The sequence below is a fragment of the Macaca mulatta genome, chromosome 3 (genome assembly GCF_049350105.2).
Source record: "Macaca mulatta isolate MMU2019108-1 chromosome 3, T2T-MMU8v2.0, whole genome shotgun sequence".
Classification (NCBI taxonomy): domain Eukaryota; kingdom Metazoa; phylum Chordata; class Mammalia; order Primates; family Cercopithecidae; genus Macaca; species Macaca mulatta.
In genome coordinates, this window is record NC_133408.1 from 191,009,237 (window position 1) to 191,029,814 (window position 20,578).

General features: G+C 44.9%; 1 protein-coding gene across 13 annotated transcripts in view; it reads right to left on the bottom strand.

Annotated features, from left to right (window-relative positions):
* PRKAG2 (protein kinase AMP-activated non-catalytic subunit gamma 2) overlaps positions 1–20,578 on the bottom strand; it is a 326,330-nt gene that overhangs the window by 28,332 nt on the left and 277,420 nt on the right. For 7 of the 13 annotated variants that reach the window (XM_077997756.1, XM_015135316.3, XM_028846494.2 and 4 more), the window contains one exon: positions 13,363–13,466. In XM_077997756.1, coding sequence (XP_077853882.1) covers positions 13,363–13,443 — 81 coding nt within the window. In that variant the 5' untranslated portion in view covers positions 13,444–13,466. Of the gene's footprint in view, positions 1–13,362; positions 13,470–20,578 lie in introns of all 13 variants that reach the window. The other 6 variants (XM_077997757.1, XM_015135315.3, XM_028846493.2 and 3 more) reach the window with 1 other exon arrangement.

The following is a 20,578-nucleotide window of genomic DNA, read 5'->3' on the forward strand; positions in this document are numbered from 1 at the left end:
TACTGTTTACAGTGAGGCCACTGTGAACAACACAAACAGGAAATAACTGCATAACACCAATTCTTAAGGTGGCAAATACATGTATGGAAACTATACGGGGTAATAATACGGATGTTAGAAACTGATCACGCATGCTGAACCAAGTTAATTCTGAGATGAAAGACACTGATGCTGCATGGTCAATGGCAAGGAGGGATGGAGGGAGGAATTAATTTCAGACAGTATCGGTCCAACAGACAGATCGATGTATGTATGTATGAACGACAGGGTCTCGCTCTGTTGCCCAGGCTGGAGCGCAGTGGCAGGAACATGGCTCAATGCAGTCTCAACCTCCTGGATTCAAGTGATTCTCCCGCCTCAGCCTCCTGAGTAGCTGAGACCACAGGTACACACCACCACAGCCAGCTTTTTATTTTGTTATTTTTTGTAGAGACAGGGTCCCGCTATGTTGCCTAGGCGGGTCGTGAACTCAAGTGATCCTCCTGCTTCTGCCTACCAAAGTGCTGGGATTCCAGAGGCAAGCCACTTCACCCAGCCCAATGGCAAGGTTTATAGAGAGAAAAGTCCCAGTGAAGCAGTAGTTCACGGGCAAAGAGAATGTTAAGAATTTAATGTGAAAAGTGGTATCTCTTCTGCAACAGAAGGTAAAACAACCAGGGCTCACGGAAGTACATGGAGTGAATTAAGACGCCATCCCGCTGCTTGTCAACGAGCTAAGGTGCTACACCTACTGGACTTCAGCTTCTTGTTTTCCACATAAAATGCGTATCTCTACAGAACACGGACACTGCTTCATTTCTCAAACTGAAATCACATGCACAGCAGCTCACTTCATTTTCCTGATGGCCTCAAGCACCAAGGCTTTCCCACAGGCCCCTTCGCCCGCCAGCTGGGTGGTGTCCACTCAGTCACTTAACTCTCTGTGAGCCTCAACATTCTGTTATAAAATGGGGCTAATGGATATTTCCTCACAGGTGTAGCGTGTGGATTGAATGGATTAGTATTTGAAGATATTCAGTATAGTACTCAGCATTAACAGCCAAGAAGAACAAATGCTTAAAATTTCCACCCTATACTGACCAAACCAGAAGCCAACAGAAATTTATTTATTTTTTTTCATTTTGGAGACAGGGTCTTACTCTGTTGCCCAGGCTCGAGTATAGTGGTATGATCATGGCTCACTGCAGCCTCAACCTCATAGGCTCAAGTGATCCTTCTGCCTCAGCCTCCTGAGTAGCTGGGCTCACAGGCACATGCCACCATGCTTGGCTAATTTTTAAATCTTTTTGTAGATATGGGGTCTTGCCATGTGCCCAGGTTGGTCTCAAACTCTAGGCCTCAAGTGATCCTCCTGCTTCGGCCTCCCAAAGTGCTGGGATGAAAGATTTATTCTTTTAATTTCACCCACATACACCATTGACCTGTCTGCAGGTCACGGAGGAAGTCTCAGTTCCATCCTTCAAAGACCTCATATAATATTCCAAATGTACAAGACACTCATACAATGCATTAAAAAGCAGTGTCCTGGGCGAGCTCGTGAGGGGCCTGACACTTTTGTGGTTTTGCCGACCATCTTCGCAATAATGAAATCTTCTAAAACTTGGCTTTAAGAACACATGCATGGAGCTGTTTATAAAGCAATTTAAAATTACACTTGGAAAATTCTCCATAATTACAGATGGCACAGGGTGTTCCAATTAACTAATAAACAGGATACAAAGAGGACTAATACAATCTGGTTCTAATTTGCAGGAAAAATCCTGTCAGGGGTCTCGAGTACCTTTGAAAATTTCTTTCCTTTTAACTGATATGCAATTTGCTCGAACTATGATTAATTTTAAAATTTACATTTTAATAGGATTTTCAAACAAGCAAATGTGATAATTAGATAAGAAAAGATGGGAAATAAAATTTTCATAGAGAGGTAAGTTTTTAGAATAGTGGGCAGGCCCGAGCTGCTCTAAGAGACTCTGGCAGTCTCTACCAAGGTGCACATCTGTGTTCCCAGAATGGGAAGCTGGTTCCTCTGATGCCTCACTGCTTTCTACACAGCTTCACGCTGATTTTCAGTAATTGATTGTGAAGCTTTTAAAATTAATGCTGATATCTACTGCATCAAGAAGGGTCCAGCTTCTGAAATATGGTCCTCGAGACTCTTCTCCGTCCAGGCCCAGGCCTCCCTTGCCAGCTGCATGACTCCTTCCTCCCTGAACTCATCTTCTGTGCCCCTCCATGCCCCAGTACTCCTTCAACTTCAGAGGAACAGCTGTCCACCATCATCATGGAAGGACTGTTTTCTGGAGGAAATGAACTGCTCCAGAAAGAAAACACACAGATAGGAACATGTGGCCTCCAGTGAAAAAGACGGCTGGCTACTGCTCTTCAGTGAAGCCCACCAAGCAAGAAGCCCACGTGTGAACTTGGTGTGTCCATGCCAACTGTTAGCGGTCACTCTTAATTATGAATGAATGGGCAGCCATCTGACAGGGCCCTGAATGCTGAAGTCACACAAGTCCCAGTTTCATACAGATCTCACTAGAACAGTTAGGGGAAAAAAAATCTTCCAAAAAGTGGAACAGAAAGAAATGGAAAAAACGATGGGAAAAGAGTATTAAAGATCAACTCAGGGGGTCTCAGAGCTGCTCACTGAAGTTCCAGAGAAAAGCAAGCACTGGGAAGAAAACAATTGAGGAAAGAATGTAAGGAAGGCTAGGCACGGTGGCTTTGGGAGGCCGCAGTGCTGAGGATCGCTTGAGCCTAGGGGTTCAAGACCCATCAGGGCAACATAGCGAAACCCGGCTTCTACAAAAAATAAAAAAATTAACTGAATGTGGTGGTGCACGCCTGTAGTCTCAGCTACTTGGGAGGCTGTGGCAGGAGGATCGCTTGAGCCCAGGAACTGGTGGCTGCAGTGGGCTGTGACTGCACTACCATACTCCAGCCTGGGTAACACAGTGAAACCCTAACTCTAAAATAAATAAATAAAAAATTTAAAAAAGAAACAATGCAAGGACTAGAGACCTGGATACTAAGAGTGTCAGGTTCCAGCAGGAAGTCACCTGCCTGGCACCATGAACTGACCACAAGACACATGATGATGGAATCTTAGGGTACCAGGTAGAAAGCGAGAGCCACAAAAGCTTCAAGGGGGAAAAATAAAATCACATATAAAGGTTGGGGATTTTAAAAAAACAACAGATTTCTTTTTATCAGCACTGGTAGCTAGAAGGAATGGAATGATATTAGTACCTTCCAAATTCTTAAAAATGATTTCTGTTATGGAATTCTAGATGTAGCGGTCTACAGGTTGAACATAAGTGATATATAAAATTTCAAGTAATACATTCCCACGCATCTTTTCTTGGGAGGTTTTATGGACTCAGTGTGTTTGGTTCAACGGCTCAACAGGTTGTTTCTGTGGAATATGACAAGAGTAAGTAAGGCACAGGAGCAGGAGACTATGTCTTTATTGTCAGTTTTTTGGTACCACTTGACAGATGTTATTAATACTGCTTTGAAAAATTCTCAGTCACTAGTCACAGCACATTCCCGAGCCCCAGCCCATGCGTGGCAGGGGCTGCCATTTTCCCTCCCTGGTTCTCAGCCAGTTTTCATCTTTTCTAGAATATTCACATGCTCTCATTTCTTCTGTCCTTGATGCCATATCAAGTGATCCTATGTATAATTTTGCATACTGAGGAATCTTTCTGCATTTCCATTACTATCAGCTATCCCACCTGGTTTCAAGTCATCTGTAAATTAGATGATGCCATCAACAAAATCAATATTCAAGTCATCGTTCCAAAGCTGAAGAGCGTGGGGCACAAGAAAGCTCTGGCGTACCCCCAGTTTCTCAGCTGGGGCTCCCCAGAAGGCAGAGTGTATTTGGGAATGTGATGCCAGGGAGCAGAAGTACAGGAAGGGAGGAAGGAGACGGGTGGGTGGGTGAGTCAGTGCAGGACGCGTTCCTGAGCCGCCGCCACGGGGCCCACTGATGCTGATGCCAGCGAGATCTTCCTAGGACTGCATGTAGCTGCTGGCTCCCGTCCTCCCCTGGCGGAGGAAGCTGGGGCACATGGCATGGTCCTGGGCTGAGGGCCGTCCCACTGCCCCTGCACAGAGTAGGGAGCACTGGACTATGAGGTGATGTGAATGGATTTGGAAATGGCACACGAGAGGCATCCAACACAATTAGAAACCTTACTCCAGGTTGATTGAGATTTAAACATTAATTGTTCACTTGGCTGCCAAGCTGCAGCTCTGCGTCTCATCCTCTGGGACCTCGTGCCAGGCTCTGCCAGCCTAGTCTAGCTGGAATCCAGATGTGCCTGTTGTGGCATGGCCATCTATGCAACAGCCACAAAAGAAAGGCAGGTGAATCTCCTGTAAATTTTGTTTTGGTCAATTCATGACAGATTGCATTCATTCATATATCTCAGCTGGGATTGATACTACATTCCCCAGCCTCTGCTTTTTGAGAAATCTATCTGCTCTTTCAACTCTGGCCTCCGAAATCAGATCTCTTCTCCGCAGTTCCTCTAATACCACGAACATTAGGAATCTCCTTTGTAAGTTCCCTTTGATGCTAGAATGTGATTCATCTGAATCAGAAATGAGACAGGGTTTGTGCTGACAGGTGCTCTCCACAACTATTATGGGCTTTAGTTTCCTCGAATCACTATTACTTTACCTCTTCCACTTTGAAGATCATTTTCCTTGATAATGAACAAAGTATAATTTAAGCTGAACAGTTCTGTTTTCTCTTTGTTGACATCAGCAGCATCAGCCTGGAACAATAGGGCTGGGACTTCTCTTTCCTTCTTGCTTTTAAAATAATCAAGCGCCCCTTCCCTTTGTGTCTCTTAATTTTAACACTAAACTAGGATTGTCCTGGGCAGCTCCCTCCTATTCAAGCTCTCCTTTTACTTTACTTTTGATCATGTGCTCTGCATTCTATATTCTCTACTCATTCTTTGAGGTGGGTGGATCACTTGAGGTCAGGAGTTTGAGACCAGTCTGGCCAACATGGTGAAACCAAGCCTTTACTAAAAATACAAAAATTAGCTAGGTGCCTGCCTGTAATCCCAGCTACTCAGGAGGCTGAGGTGGGGAGAACTGCTTCAAGTGAGCCGAGATTGTGCCATTGCACTCCAGCCTGGGCGACAGAGCGAGAGTCTGTCTCAAAAAAAAAAAAAAAAAAAAAAGTGCTTGGTAAACAGCCACTTATTTGAATACTTGCTTGGTTTTTATTGGCATTATTCAAAATCACAATGCCTGGAATAATGTAAGCAACAAAATGAAGTTGTTCTGGATTATAACCCAAAGAATAAAATAAATATCCATAAATCCATACTGGAATAAATGACTGAATAAATAAATAGATGGAGAAGAGACAAATCTCCCTTGCAGAAAAATCTCAACGAACTCACGTAGCTGCTCAGCTCTCACAGAGGTGAAGCGTCGCTCCCCACTGGCTAAGTGTGGGCTGTAGGTGGTGACTTCCTTCTTGGGACTACGGCATAGAAAGGAGAAAGAAGAAGAATCTCATGGTGGAAATTCCTGGCACACCTCAGCCAGGTAATGGAGAGTGGTAAGTCCCGCAGGCAGTAAGCACCCTGGAGATGGTGTGATGAAAAGGGCACTTTACCTGTCTCTGGCCTTCCTCCTCCAAAGCCACATTCCCAGTCTAATCATGATAAATCATGCAAATCTCAATAGAGGGCATTCTAGAAAATACCTGACCGAAACACCTCAAAACCGTCAAGGTGTCAAACACAGGGAGCGTCTGTCTGAGACGCTGTCTCACCTAAGGAGGCATGATGATGAGACGTGATGGGGTAACCTAGATGGGATCCTCCAACAGAAATGGCATTATGTAAAAACTAAGGAAATCTGAAGAAAGCATGGACTTTAGCAAATAATCATGTATCAACACTGGTTCATTAACTGGGACAAATATAGACCCACACTAACGCAAGATGTCAAAATTAAACTGGATGTGGGGTATATGCAAACTCTCTGTACTAGCTTTGCCATGTTTCTGTAAATCTACAACTCTTATAAAACATTTGTTAAAAAAAATAAAGCTATCATTTGTAGAGTGTTACTAAAAGAAGTCACATTGCCACTGTGAGGAAAAGCCTAGATCGTTCCTAATGCTTCCCCCACCAATCCTAGGGTGTGAGAATTTCATTATGAAATTTTATTTATTTTTGGGCCTCTCATAATTCTTGAGGTGTCATCTTTTGGAATCACTAACTGATGTGGTTTGGCCGTGTCCCCACCCAAATCTCATCTTGAATTGAAGCTCCCATAATTCCCACGTGTGGTGGGAGGGACCCAGTGGGAGGTAACTGAATCATGGGGAAAGTCTTTCCCGTGCTGTTCCCACGATAGCAAGTCTCAAAAGATCTGAATTTTTTTTTTTTTTAAAGACAGATTCTTGCTCTGTCACCCAGGCTGGTGTGCAGTGGTACAATCTTGGCTCACTGAAACCTCTGCCTTCTGGGTTCAAGCAATTCTCCTACCTCAGCCTCCCGAATAGCTGGGACCACAGGTACCCACCATCAAGCCCAGCTAATTTTCATATTTTTAGTAGAGACAGGGTTTTGCCGTGTTGGTCAGGCTGGTCTCAAACTCCTGGTCTCAAGTGATCCACCCACCTTGGCCTCCCAGAGTGCTGGGATTACAGGTATGAGACACCACACCCAGCAATCTGATGGTTTTAGAAAGAGGAGTTCCCCTGCACAAGCTCGCTCTCTCTGCTTGCTGCCATCCATGTAAGACATGACTTGCTTCTTGCCTTCCACCTTGATTGTGAGGCCTCCCCAGTCACATGGAACTGTGAGTCCATTAAACCTCTTTTCCTTTATAAATTACCCAGTCTCAGGTATGTCTTTATTGGCAGCATGAAAACGGGCTAATACACTAACTGATACCTATCTTTCTCTGAATTCCTGGGCTTGTCTGGAAGGGAATGGGATGTCCCCCCTTTCTACTGTGCCAGTCATTAAGTTACTGTCTCTTGGCTCCATGTCCACCCCTCTAACTTGGCTCCGTGATGCTGGGACTTTGTAGGCCCTGTTTCAGTGTTGCCAGCTGGCTCTATTTCAGGCTCTGACAATAAAGGAGTCTAGGGAGGGATTCAAAGCCGGAGCAGGAGGAAGCTTGCTCCTCCCGTCAGCGGCCAGCAGGGTTCCTGTCTGCCTGCAGCTCCCGTGAGTTCCACCCAGGCAATGCCTTACCTGGGCACTGTAGGAGCAGCAGCTGAATACAGTTTGTTGTTTTCCCATTTTGTGCGAAATGAGCTTCCTCAAGCCCCCCACTCAGAGACATAAGCACCAGCTAGAAGGCACATGCCAGGATGCCCTCTCCTCCATGACACTGTAGAGTACATCAGACTCAGCATCATGGTAAAATGTGGGTCACTGAGCCTCATCTCCCCATTTCAGATTCGGGTCTGAGATTGGGTCCAATGAGCTGTGTTTTTATAAGTTCCAGTTGATGCTGAGCTACTGGTCTGGGAACCAGACTTTGAGAACACTGCCTTAGAGGTCTTTATTTATCCTTTCAGTTACAAGTTAACTTAGATCCAGTTAACATTTGCTTATGTTCTTTTTCTGTTTAAATAACTGGTGTGGCTTCTGTCTCCTGACTGAACCTTGACTGATCAAGAAACTGGCACCATGGCCAGGCACGGTGGCTCAAAACTGTAGTCCCAGCACTTTGGGAGGCGGAGGCAGACAGGTCAAGAAGCCAGGAGTTTGAGGACAGCCTGTCCAACATGGTGAAAACCCACCACCTCTACTAAAAATACAAAAAATTAGCCAGGTGTGGTGGCGGGCGCCTGAAATCCCAGCTACTTGGGTGGTTGAGGCACAAGAATTGCTTGAACCTGGGAGGCGGAGGTTGCAGTGAGCCAAGATCATACCACTGTACTTCAGCCTGGGTGACAGAGTGAGACCCTATCTTAAAAAAAAAAAAAAAAAAAAAAAAAGAAGAAGAAAGAAAAGAAACGGCCAAGACTGGTTCCTAGAAACAGAGGACTTGGAATTGGTTTCCCATCAGTGGGTTTAACACAGTGTTGAGCTCTTTGTCAGTGGGACATCAGATTCCTGTAATCCAGGGCAGGCCATGGCACTGTGACTAAACAAGTCATCATCTGTGACTGTGGTGACATCTGGGTGCCAGGGCCCACATGGCCACTGTACTGGCCACTGACACAGAAGCCAGGACCAAAGGACTCAGTGTGAGAGCCTCCTGTGAGTATGCTGGGGCCTCTGAGAAAACCACAAGCCCGGGTACGGGACCTGCACTTACAGACAGAGAACCCAACAGCCTCTATGGTAGTCCCCAGAGAATCTATTTCTCATAGCTACAGGGCTGTTTCCAAAACCAAACACAAAGCATAACTCTGCGGGGTGTGGATGCACAGGCAGAATTGGCGGCATCTCTGGGTTTGATGGGAAAGCCGGGCATGGATCTGGAAGGAGCGGGACCCCGGCACCGGACAGAGGGACGTCTGACTGGACTCAGATGAAGGTGATATTCCAGATCCGGGAGTTCCTCCGAGCCTCCCATGGCAGTGGGAACGGCTGGCTCTCCAGTGTCTGAGAATCACCTTTCTTTACTCGAAAGCCTAGTGACAGGATGGGGCAGACGCCTAGCGCAGGCCTCTCACCCTCCCAAAGAAAACCCCAGCCGGCCATTGCCGCCCCTTGACCTGTAACTAGGGACAGGTTTCTGCATGCAGCAGGGGACGAAACCACTTATACGCCAAACAAACTGTGAGATCTTGCCATTTCACAGTTGCAGAAACCCAGGAAGGGAACGGTGCTAGTAAGTCAGGACAAAGACGAGAAATTTAACACTCGTTTGGTGGGACTGATTGCTCTGAGCGGTCTCACCAGTAATTGTCCGTTAACATTTTGCAAACGTAGCCGGCAGTGGCTCTAACTGCTCACTTGGTTGACTGCCCGAAGTGCAGGGCACTGCTGAGTCCGTGTTTAATAAGGCTGAGATGCCAGGCTTCTGTGGCACAGTGAACTATACAGAAGGAATCCACAGGCTAAGGGAGACAGGGGCACTGGCACGGATTTGTCACGTGCCACTTGCACATTCCATACCCAGAGGATACTCCTCCTGGAGCCCCTGAGGAACATACAGGTGAGGGACCCCTTCAATCGGAAAAGTGAACTTGTCACTGCAGCAGCTGTTCCCAATGTAGTATCTTGGGGGACCTACAGCCCCTGCCTGGGCACATACTCCTTTCTCTATACCAATCTACAAGGACCCCCAGACAGAGTCTGCTTTACCTGGCAACAGGACACTTTCACCCACGTGTCTCAAGGCTGCAGCACCCCCGCTCTGTACCTTATTATGGTCTGCAGAGAAGCTGGCCATCTTCACACTGCACATTGCCACACTGGCCCATGCGCTGATGGCAGTGTGGGCTGGACTGGACAGGCAGGAAGTAGCAGAGCTCTAGGTGCCTCTGTGAGATATGTGCAGGGCACAGCGTGAGGGACAGACCCCAAAGAACCAGCGGTCTCACACCCCAGAATGGCCTGAAACACTGGAGACACCCCTCCAATGAGAGCTTCAAGTTGTCATTCCACACTTCACCTGCCACTACAACCACCAGGCAGGTGTTTTGGAGGCAACGTGCACCACATGTGTGTTGTGCTACTCTGACACAGGTACTGAGTGACACTAAAAGCTGTTTTCAGAGAGGCCTGGGGCAAGATCAGGCATGTGGCAAGTCCAGGTTGCTCTTCTGTGTAGCCTTAGGATCCAGCAAGGTTGATATCAGGGATGCTGTAGGAAGCCTCCACCAAAAGGAAATTTACAGAGTAGACATTGAGGGTTTTGAGGGAAGATTAACTCCAAAACAACCATATCTTCTCCTACAGATGACTTTCGCTGGGAAACAGTTCTGGCTGATTGCGCCAGGCCCTTGCAGAGACTGAACAAGCTAGCCATGAGACGCGGAGACCATGCAACCTGAGCTCCCCATCGCAAACAAGGAACTACCAGGCCCTCCAGGCCGAATGCTGAGTGTGCACAGCAACCCTCTCTCGCCAGGCAGAGACGGGGCTTGCCCAGGCCTGTGAAGCACACGGACGCTGCACGGGTACATGATGCAGCTGCTCTGCCACTGGTGCCTCCCCTACTTCGATCCACACCCAGACTCGGGGGAGCTCCTTATGAGCCACTGACTGACGGAGAAAAAGCTGGGCTTGGTTTACAGGTGCTTCTCCTGCTGGGCTGGCCGCTGCTGGCACTGCAGAGTGTGGCTCTTGAGGACAGTGGGGATTACATCTCCCAGCAGGCAGACCTCCCAGCTGGACATCTGATTTCCACTTTATCAGGACTGAGATGGCCAGGACATATCTACACGGATCCCCAGGGTGATTCCAGTATTAAACCAGGGGAATCTCATGGAACCAAACCGCAGGGAGTCCAGTCGGCCTCTCAAGAGACTGAAGATGGAAACAGAAAAGCCAAGCCCGAGACTGCTCGTCCCCCCTCATTCTGGCGGCACACCCTCCCATTCTGCTCTCCTCTCGTGGGCTCTGTTCTACTCCTGTCTGCACACACTCTTTCAGCTTCCCTGCAAGTGGCTCGCCTTGGTCCCCAGAGCAGTTATGGCTCTGAGGATGTTGTACCCTCAGAGTAACGTGGTCATTTTGAGTACTGTTCTGCAGCTTACTTTTTTTTTTCCTAATAAATGAATATACTCTTGACAAACATTTTCTCCAGTATGCAGTATTCTGTTATATTCCTATGCAAGGATTTATTTAATCTCTTAGGTTGTTTTGGGTACACGGCTATTTTCTGTTTGCTTTCTTAGCTCTCGAGGGTGTGTCAATAACTATTACTGCAGCCTGTGTCTAGAAAATACTCAAATCACCCCCTTGCAAATACAACTTTTACTCTGACTTAACCAATGCCAAACAACTTTCTCCCCCTATTTCCATGGTAATGCATCTCAGCTCCTCTCAAACTCAGAGCCTCACAGGATAAACGGCTTCCCGGAGATGATGCTCACAGCTCCTGTTAATTAGGGAAGTGATATTTACTGGATCGGTGATCTTGGACATCCATAAGGTATCGCATTTTTCATGTATTACTCATTCGATTTTCTTTAGGGTTTAGCCAAAATGAGTAATACGTGGAAAGCTGGGTAAAAGTCAAACCAGCTGTTACTTGTTACTGTCATTTTTTGAGAGTCTTGCTTTGTTGGAGTCTCACTCTGTCATCCAGGCTGGAGTGCCGTGGCACGATCTCGGCTCACTGTAGCCTCCACCTCCTGGGTTGAAGCGATCCTCCTGCCTCAGCCTCCTGAGTAGCTGGGACTACAGGTGCCTGCCACCACACCCAGCTAATAATTTTAATTTTTGTATTCTTAGTAGAGATGGGGTTTCACCATGTTGGCCAGGGTGATCTTGAACTCCTAACCTCAAGTGCTCTGCCCGCCTCGGCCTCCCAAAGTGCTGGGATTACAGGTGTGAGCCACTGTGCCCGGCCTACTGTCACTTATTTTTATGTTGGTAGAAATGCCGGTGGTCAGAAGATCTGGTATTTTACAAAGTAAACCTCCTGGGGGATGGGGGTGAGGCTGAAATAGGCTGAGCCAGTAGTTCCTTTATCTTGGGAATTCAGAACTTCTTGTTATTTTGTTATTGAAACACGTGGTCACAGTTCTCGAGACGGCATCTCTTAAAACGACTGCCTACCATTTTCCCTACTATAAGATTGTATTTGCATGCTTTCCTCTTTGTGTCAAATAATCAGAGAATCTTAGGGTTTTAAAAGTGGCTCTGAAGGTCACCTGGTCCAAAGTGAACTCAGCAAAGACAAAGGATATAAAGCCAATTTGCAAAAATCAATTGTATTTCCATATGTTAACAAGAAACAATTGGAAAATGAAATTAAACGAAAGCAACATCATTTTTGGTCATCCTGTAAGTCCTGGGTGGCAGGCACAGAATACAGGTAAGGTGCTCCAAGAACCCGGGGAGCCCTCTGAGGACGCATGGCAGGTGTGGGGCGTGGGAGCAGAAGCAGGCCACACCTGGGGGTTCCTGGGGAGGTCTAAAGGGTCTGGTGGAGCAGGAAGAGCCTGGGAGGATCACCTAAGGCAGGGCTATGGGAGGGGTTGGACACGCTCCAGGGCACCTTTCAGCCGGAGCTCCCGAGGGCTCAGGCTGAGGCCACCCTTGCAGGGCCCTGGCTGGGTGTCTTCCCCTGCCCTGCTCTTCCTCTGATCCCTTCATGCTTCCTCCTGGGAGTGCATCCTTCATAAACCACTTGCCCGTGAACTCTTGGTTTAGCATTTACTTCTGAGGAACTCGACTGAGGACAATCCTACTTGGAAAATATTTATATAGAAACAATACACTAAATGTATATGCACAGATATGTGGGTAGACACACATTTGATTACATAGAATGTAGTTTGATCACTGTATTGAGTATAATATTTAGGACTGTTCGTATGTGATTATAAGTTACATTGATATAAAGTAAGTTGCAACAAGCATAATTTTAATACCAAAATGTTAAGATTCAAATGTTCTGTGAAAAGAGATTGGTAAGGTTCTTCTCTCAAGAGATTGCCCATTTTAGTGATTGTCTTCTTTTTCACCATTATTATCTCAAGTTTATGTATCATATGTTCAACTAAATAACTTAAAGACCATGAGGATATACTGAGTGAGGCTCTACAGTTTAATAATGAACAGCTTAGGTTCTAACACACATTAGACAGCCCTGTGTTCAAAACCCCATCTTGTACTAGCTCTGTGGATTAGGTCCTAGCTTGCTTTCTTTCTGTTTTTTTTTTTTTTTTTGAGATGGAGTCTCGCTCTGTTGTCAGGCTGGAGTGCAGTGGCATAATCTCGGCTCACTGCAACCTCTGCCTCCTGGGTTCAAGCGATTCTCCTGCCTCAGGGTCCTGAGTAGCTGGGACTAGAGGCATGCACCACCGCACCCGGTTAATTTTGTATTTTTAGTAGAGATGGGGTTTCATCACGTTAGCCAGGCTGGTCTCCAACTTCCGACCCTCAGGTAATCTGCCAGCCTTGGCCTCCCAAAGTGCTGGGATTACAGGCGTGAGCCATTGCACCTGGCCAAAGCTTCCTGACTTAAGTTCTTAAACTCTATAATTTGAGCTTCCCTGTCTTCAGGAAGAAGACAGTAATAGCACATGTTAAGAATTCAGATAAAACCTCTGCACAGTGCCTGATAGTGCAAAGGACTCAATAAACGTTTGCTGGCATTGCTGGTTTTAAATGACTGCATAAAGCAGTAGCCATCCAAAAGTGAAACAAAAAATTCATGAAAACTGAGTACACTTACTTGTAATGTAGTATCAAAGACGACAAGCTTTGAACTGGTTGGAACGATGTCATAACACTTGTGTGACCTCATGAATCGCATGTAAACACCACTTTCTGAGTCTTCTGCTATAAGAAAAAAAGGCAAAACATCAGTAACAATAAACAACACCCTCAATCGGATGAAAAGCATATACATAAACCTATCACTAACAGACTTCATGGTAAAATACGAAATGTTTTCCCAGTATGACTCAAGGGCCAGGCAAGGATGCTCACTCTCACTAATTCTATGAACACTGTACTGGAGGTCCCAGATGGGGCAATAAGGCAAGAGAAAAAAATGAAAGGCATACACGTTGAAAAGGAAAAAGCAAAACTGTCTTTACTTGCACACTGTATGATTTTCTATATAGGAAAAACCAAAGAATCTAGAAAAAGTTCCTAGATTTAAAAAGAATGAGTTTAGCAGGGTCACAGAATTAAATACGGGGTTAATAAAACAAAGACAAAGCTAATCGAATGGGGAAAAGTTGGAAGCTTTCCCTTCAAGATCTGGAACAAGGCCGGGTGCGGTGGCTCACACCTGTAATCCCAGAACTTTGGGAGGCTGAGGTGGAAGGGTCGCTTGAGCCCAGGAGTTCGAGACCAGCCTGGGTGGCATAGCAAGACCCAGTTTCTACAAAAATAATAAAATAAAATAAAAATAAAAATAAAGGGGGAAAAAAAAAGACCAGGAACAAGACAAGAATGCCTGCTCTTGCTACTCTGTTCAACGTAGTACTGGAAGTCCTTGTCAGAGCAGTCAGGCAAGGCAAAGAAATAAAAGGCATCCAAATATGGAAACAAGGAAGTTAAACTGTCCCTGTTTGCAGATGACATAATCTTATATATGGAAAACCCTAATGACTCCATCAAGAAACTGTCAAAACTAATAAATTTGGTAAAGTTACGAGATATAAACTCAACATAAAAAATCAGTAGCATTTCTATACACTAATAGACAACTATCTGAAATAGAAATTTTAAAAAATCCCATTTATAATAGCTACAAAAAACCAAAATACTCAGGATTTAATTTAACCCAGGAGGTGAAAGATCTCTACAGTGAAAACTATAAAACACCAATGAAAGAACTGAAGCAGGCCAGGTGTGGTGGCACATGCCTGTAATCGTAGCACTTTGGGAGGCTGAGGTGGGCAGATCACCTGAGATCAGGAGTTTGAGACCAGCCTGGCCAACATGGAGAAACCCTGTTTCTACTAAAAATACAAATATTAGCTGGGCATGGTGGCACGGGCCTGTAATCCCAGCTTCTCAGGAGGCTGAGGCACGAGAATTGCTTGAATCTGGGAGGCAGAGGTTGTAGTGAGCTGAGATTGCGGCACTATACTCCAACTTGGGTTACAAAGTGAGACTGTCAAAAAATAAAGGAAGAATTGAAGAAGACACAAATAAATGGGAAGATATCTTGTGTTCATGGATTGGAAGAATATTGTTAAAATGACCATACTACCCACTATGATCTACAGATTCAACACAATGCCTATCAAAATACCAATTCTTCTCAGGACAAGAAAAAAAAATCCTAATATTTGTATAGAACCACAAAAGACCCCAAATAGCCAAAAGAATTTTGAGCAAAAAGAACAAAGGTGAAGATATTACACTACCTGACTTCGAAATATACTACAAAGCTACAATAACCAAAACAGCATGATGCTGGCATAAAAACAGACACACAGACAAAGAGAATCAGAAAGCCCAGAAATAAATCCACACATTACAGTCAAATGATTTTTGACAAAGGTTCCAAGAATACACGCTGGGCAAAGCGTGGTCTCTTCCATAAATGGTGCTGGGAAACTTAGATATCCACATGCAGAAAAATGAAGCTGGACTCCTGTCTCTCATCAGATACAAAAATCAACGGAAAATAGATTAAAGATTGAAAAATCTATGACCCAAACTATGAAACTACTAGAAGAAAACAGGGGAAATGCTTCATGACTTTGGTCTGGGCAAATATTTTATGGATAAAACTTCAAAAGCACATGGAACAAAAGCAAAAATGAATAAATGGGATTATATCAAACTAAAAAGCTTCTATCCTGCAAAGGAAATAATCAACAGAGTGAAGAGACAACCTACAGAATGAGAGAAGATATTGGCAAACTATACATCTGATAAAGAGTTAATATCCAAAATAGATTAGGAATTCAAACAACTCAACAGCAGGAAAACAACAACAACAACAACAACAAAAAACCAAATAATCTGATTAAAAAATGGGCAAAAGAACTGAATACACATTTCTCAAAGAAGACATAGAAATGGTCAATGGGTATATGAAAAAATGTCCACCATCGCTAGTCACTGGAGAAATGCAAATCAAAACCACAATGAGATATCACCTCACTCCAGTTAGAATGGCTATAATAAACAAAACAAACAAAAGATGAGTGTTGCTGAGGATATGGAGAAAAGGAAGCCCCCCCCCACTTTTTTTTTGAACTATTGGTGGGAATGAAATATAAATTAGTATAGCTATTATAGAAAACAGTACAGAGGTTCCTCAAAAAAATAAAAATAGAATTACCCCATGATCCAGCAATCCCACTACTGGGCATACCCAAAGGAAATGAAATCAGAGTGTTAATGACACATCTGCACTGCCATGTTGAGTGCAGCACTATTTACAACAGTCAAGACATGGAATCCACCTAAGTGTCGCCAAAAGATGAACGGATAAAGAAATGTGGTACCCACGCACAACAGAGTACTATTCAAGCATAAAAAAGAATGAAATCCTGACATCTGTGACCACAGGATGAACCTAGAGGACACTGTGCTACATGAAATAAACCAGGCATGGAAAGGCAAATACCATCTCATTCATCTGTGGAATCTAAACAAGTTGATCTCACAGGAGTAGAAAGTAGAGAGTGGTTACCAGAGGCTGGGGAGGGAACAGGGTGGTGGTAAGAGAGGTTGGTCAGTTACAGTCAGACAGGAGGAATGCATTCTGGTGTTCTATTGCACAGTGTGGTGACTATAGTTAACAATAACGTATTGTATATTTCAAAATAGCTAGAAGGGAGGATTTTGAATGTTCCTGCCACAAATGATACATGTTTTAGGTGACAGATACACTAATTATCCTGATTTTATCAGTACACAATATATACATATATTAAAACATCAAACTGTATCCCATAAATATGTACAACTATGTGTCAACAAAAAATTAAAAAAAATGAAAAAAGTACAATAAAGCAAATGCAAATAGAAAAAAAGGCTACTATATTTGTATCTACTAACTCATTGTTAGCAGACAGAAATTTTAAAAAATTTTAAAGGTATTAATTACATAAATGCTGTATGGAAACATGGACCTACACAGGGAACACAGAGCACTGAAAATGGTAACGATGTGGACAAATATATAAATGCTTTCAAAAATTATTTAAATCTCTCTAAAAGTTAATTGGCAATTTATTTTTTATTTTTATTTTTTTTAAGATGGAGTTTAGCTCTTGTCACCTAAGCTGGAGTGCAGTGGCTCAATCTTGGCTGACTGCAACCTCCGCCTCCAAGGTTCAAGCGATTCTCCTGCCTCAGCCTCCTGAGTAGCTGGGATTACAGGTGCGTGCCACCACGCCTGGCTAATATTTGTATTTTTAGTAGATATGGGGTTTCACCGTGTTGGCCAGGCTGGTCTTGAACTCCTGACCTCAGGTGGTCTGTATGGCTTGGCCTCCCAAAGTGCTGGGATTACAGGCTTGAGGCACCGCACCTGGCCCTAACAGACAATTTAAACAAAAATAATGACAGTGTGTTGTGGGGTTGATAGCACGCTGATAAGGAAAAGGCAACACTGTCCAACCGATCATGGAAATGTAGGAGTCATCCTTGCCATTGTCCTCTTGTCACCCTAACCAATTTATCACGATCCCTTGATTTTGCACCCCAGATCCCTCCAATCCACTCATTTCTCGGCCTCCATGGCCACCCCCCTAGATATCCTAACTTCCTCATCAATCCTTCTGCCCCCGTATCTTCACAGCTGTCCACACTGCATCCAGGAAGATTTTGCCAGATGCAAATATAATCTAATCCAGCTGCTTTAGAATAAAGGCAAAACCCCTTAAGTCACCTACAACAGCAGTCCTTAGGACTGGTTTTGTGGAAGACAATTTTTCCACGGGGGTTGGTAGTGGGTGGTTTCAGGATGAAACTGTTCCACCTCAGATCATCAGGCACCAGATTCTCATCAGGAGCACACAACCTAGATCCCTCATGGGAACAGTTCGCAACCGGGTTTAGGCTCCTATGAGACACTAAAGCTGTCCCTGATCTGAGAGGATGCACAGCTCAGGCCATAATGCTGGCTCACCCACGCCTCGCCTCCGGCTGTGCAGCCCATTTCCTAACAGGCCAGGGAAGAGTACTGGTTCATGGCCCCAGGATTGGGGACCCCTGACCTATAAGACCTGGGAGGCCTGGCCCCAACCTCCCTGCCTCTTGTACTAAACACTACCACTTTGTATTTTCTCCAACCCCTATTTTTTTTTCTAGTCCTCCATCAGTGCTCTGCTATCTCTTCCATAAGGCCTGACACTACTGCATCCTCTGTCTGAAATACTTTCTCCATCTCTTTGTGGCCCAGTGAACTCCTTCTTTAGACCTTGGCCCAAGGATATGACTGGTGAGTCATGGAACCTGAATTTGAACTTGAAGCCTCTGGATTCCAAAGCTGTGTTCTTAGCCAAGCTGATCCCCCTCCTTCCCTCGGCCTGCCACGACCGCTTTCCCTGTTCTGCCGAAATCCTTCCCTATCTTCACGGGTCAGTTCAAATTATACCATCTGCAAGAGACATCCTTGACAGCTCCATTCAGCCCACACCGATCTGTGCATTTTAGGAAGATCTGAACTACTTGGGAAATATCTGAGAAGAAGAAATTGTAGTGTATGAGCTAATTAGCAAAACAAGTGCTAAACAAGTGATACTACCCAAGCTCCTTGGCTGTGGAAAGGAGCCCTACAATTCTGTGTATTTCCTACTGTGGACATCCATGCAGCTGGTTTGCCAATTTCATGACAAATGATGTGGACCACTCCCAAGTCTATTTTCATTCGGACCTCTCTTTGGGATATCACAATTTATAATGCAGAGTTTTGTCACTGCAACTGCCTCCTGCATATTTCCCTCTCAAATGCCTCCCTCCTGATGTGGAATAAAGTCCAGATGCCTCCGTGTTTTGTTTATGAATCTCCACATCTGGCTTCTCCGCAGCCTTATTTCCCACCTCCTGGTTTCATGTCTAGGCAAACGGGCTCCCTCTCAGTCTCCTGTAGCCTTTGACCTCTCCCTTGTTCACTCATGTTACCTTAAACATCCTCCTCCTTGACTTTTCCTTGTTCAATTTCAACCCAGCCTCAACTGACATCTTTTCTCACAAAAGAAGTGAACATCTGAGTGCTCATTATGGACCAGGTACCACAATAAATCACCTCACTTAACTGATGTAACAACCTAAAGGAATACGGCTTCATGTTTTTTATTTTACCTCTGAGGAAACTGAGGCTAGGACAAGCTGTGTCACAAGGCCCAAATCAGATGGTGAAGAAGTGACCCAAGCGGGATTTGAAGCTCTGTCCCAGCCTCCAGTAGCTCCTTATTAAGCTCACTTTCCTGACTCAGTGGTGCACTCATCTGAGCGCACCTGGGGAGGACCTGTGTCCTGGGTCCTGTCCTGGGGTTACTCACAGGGGGACACAATGACCGGTTCTCCACCCTCAAAGCTTATGCATCAGCCCAGGGTGAGCACTGGATCACCTGAGATCACACAGGTGGGTCACCAGCCCTGACCTGGAAAGAGTAAGGAAATCTAAAATGACTTCTTCCCCTGAACGCTAATGGCATCGTGCTTCTGTCTCATCAGTTATCGCCTTCTATCTCGTTAACAGTGACTGTGTATTTCTAATATTTTTTCCTTCCTGGGTGATAATTTATTTGAATGATCAGTATCTTACTCAAGTAATCCATAAATTAATTCAGTCTATAAATATTTATTGCATATTGTCTTAGTTTACATTCCTCCCAAAGCTGATCCCAAGACCAGGGAAAGTTAGGGGAGAAAAACTCAAAAGAAAGGGTGCCCAGTAAACAGGCTACACCTTCATGACCCTGGAGTGAAGCTACGAGGGAGGATGCTCCGAGGCTGTACAGACCTCAGAGCTGTCTCAGGGGAGGACCCCTCCTGCCCTGCCTGGGTTCCAGGTAATTCCTGGGACATGACCCCTGGCATTTCTACCCACAAGCCCAGTTGCCAAAGAATGTCCTGGGGCACAGATGTTGAAATATGAGAACTTGGGTGTGACAGGAGGATTCTGGTGAGGCACCCGCGGCATCCACTGTGCGAGAGGCGGGGATGCCACAGGGAAGACAACAACCACAACCCTTGTCCTCACAGACACTGCAAACCAATGGAGGGGACACTGACTGTCATCACACTGCCACCAGCACTACCAAGGACAAGCTCGGCGTTCGTGAATGAATAGCAGCGGCTGTCAGGGAGGGAACGGATGGACGGATGATTCCCATATTTCTCAAAACACTGATAGACTAGACAGTGAGGGCCCTGCTAACGAAAAGCCTGAAACAGCAAGCTCTCATCAGAGCGGCGCAGACAGCTCTGGTCTGGGTCCGCCATCGCCGCTAAGGATGACGCGCCTCACGCAGCCGCATGCGCAGTCTCCTCACGCCTACTGAGTGCGGGATTCGTGCAATACAAAAACCAAAGATCACGGCAGTCAAGCATACATTCAACCAGTATTTAAGTTACAAATTGCCTGCCAAATCTATCATCCTAAAATTCAAAAGCAAGAAATCAAGAGGGACGCTAAGTATAGTAAAATGTAACAAACTATCTCCCAGAAAGGAAACCTCTGAAGATATTTTGTTCATTAATTAAATCAAGAATTTTCATAAAAGAGGTACACATATTATAGACATATTATACATGTTATTACTATATGAATATGTGAAATTAAAATGGAAAATAAAATAGGGCAGGAATGTTCAAACTTACAGAATTTTTGAAAATTTAAGTTTAGTGTTATATTTTTAGTATATCATTTTAATGTATTGATTTCTCAATTATTTCAATTCACATTGTATTTTGAATAAATATATGTTCCAGATTTACAAAAAAGTTGCAAAGCTGTAACAGTT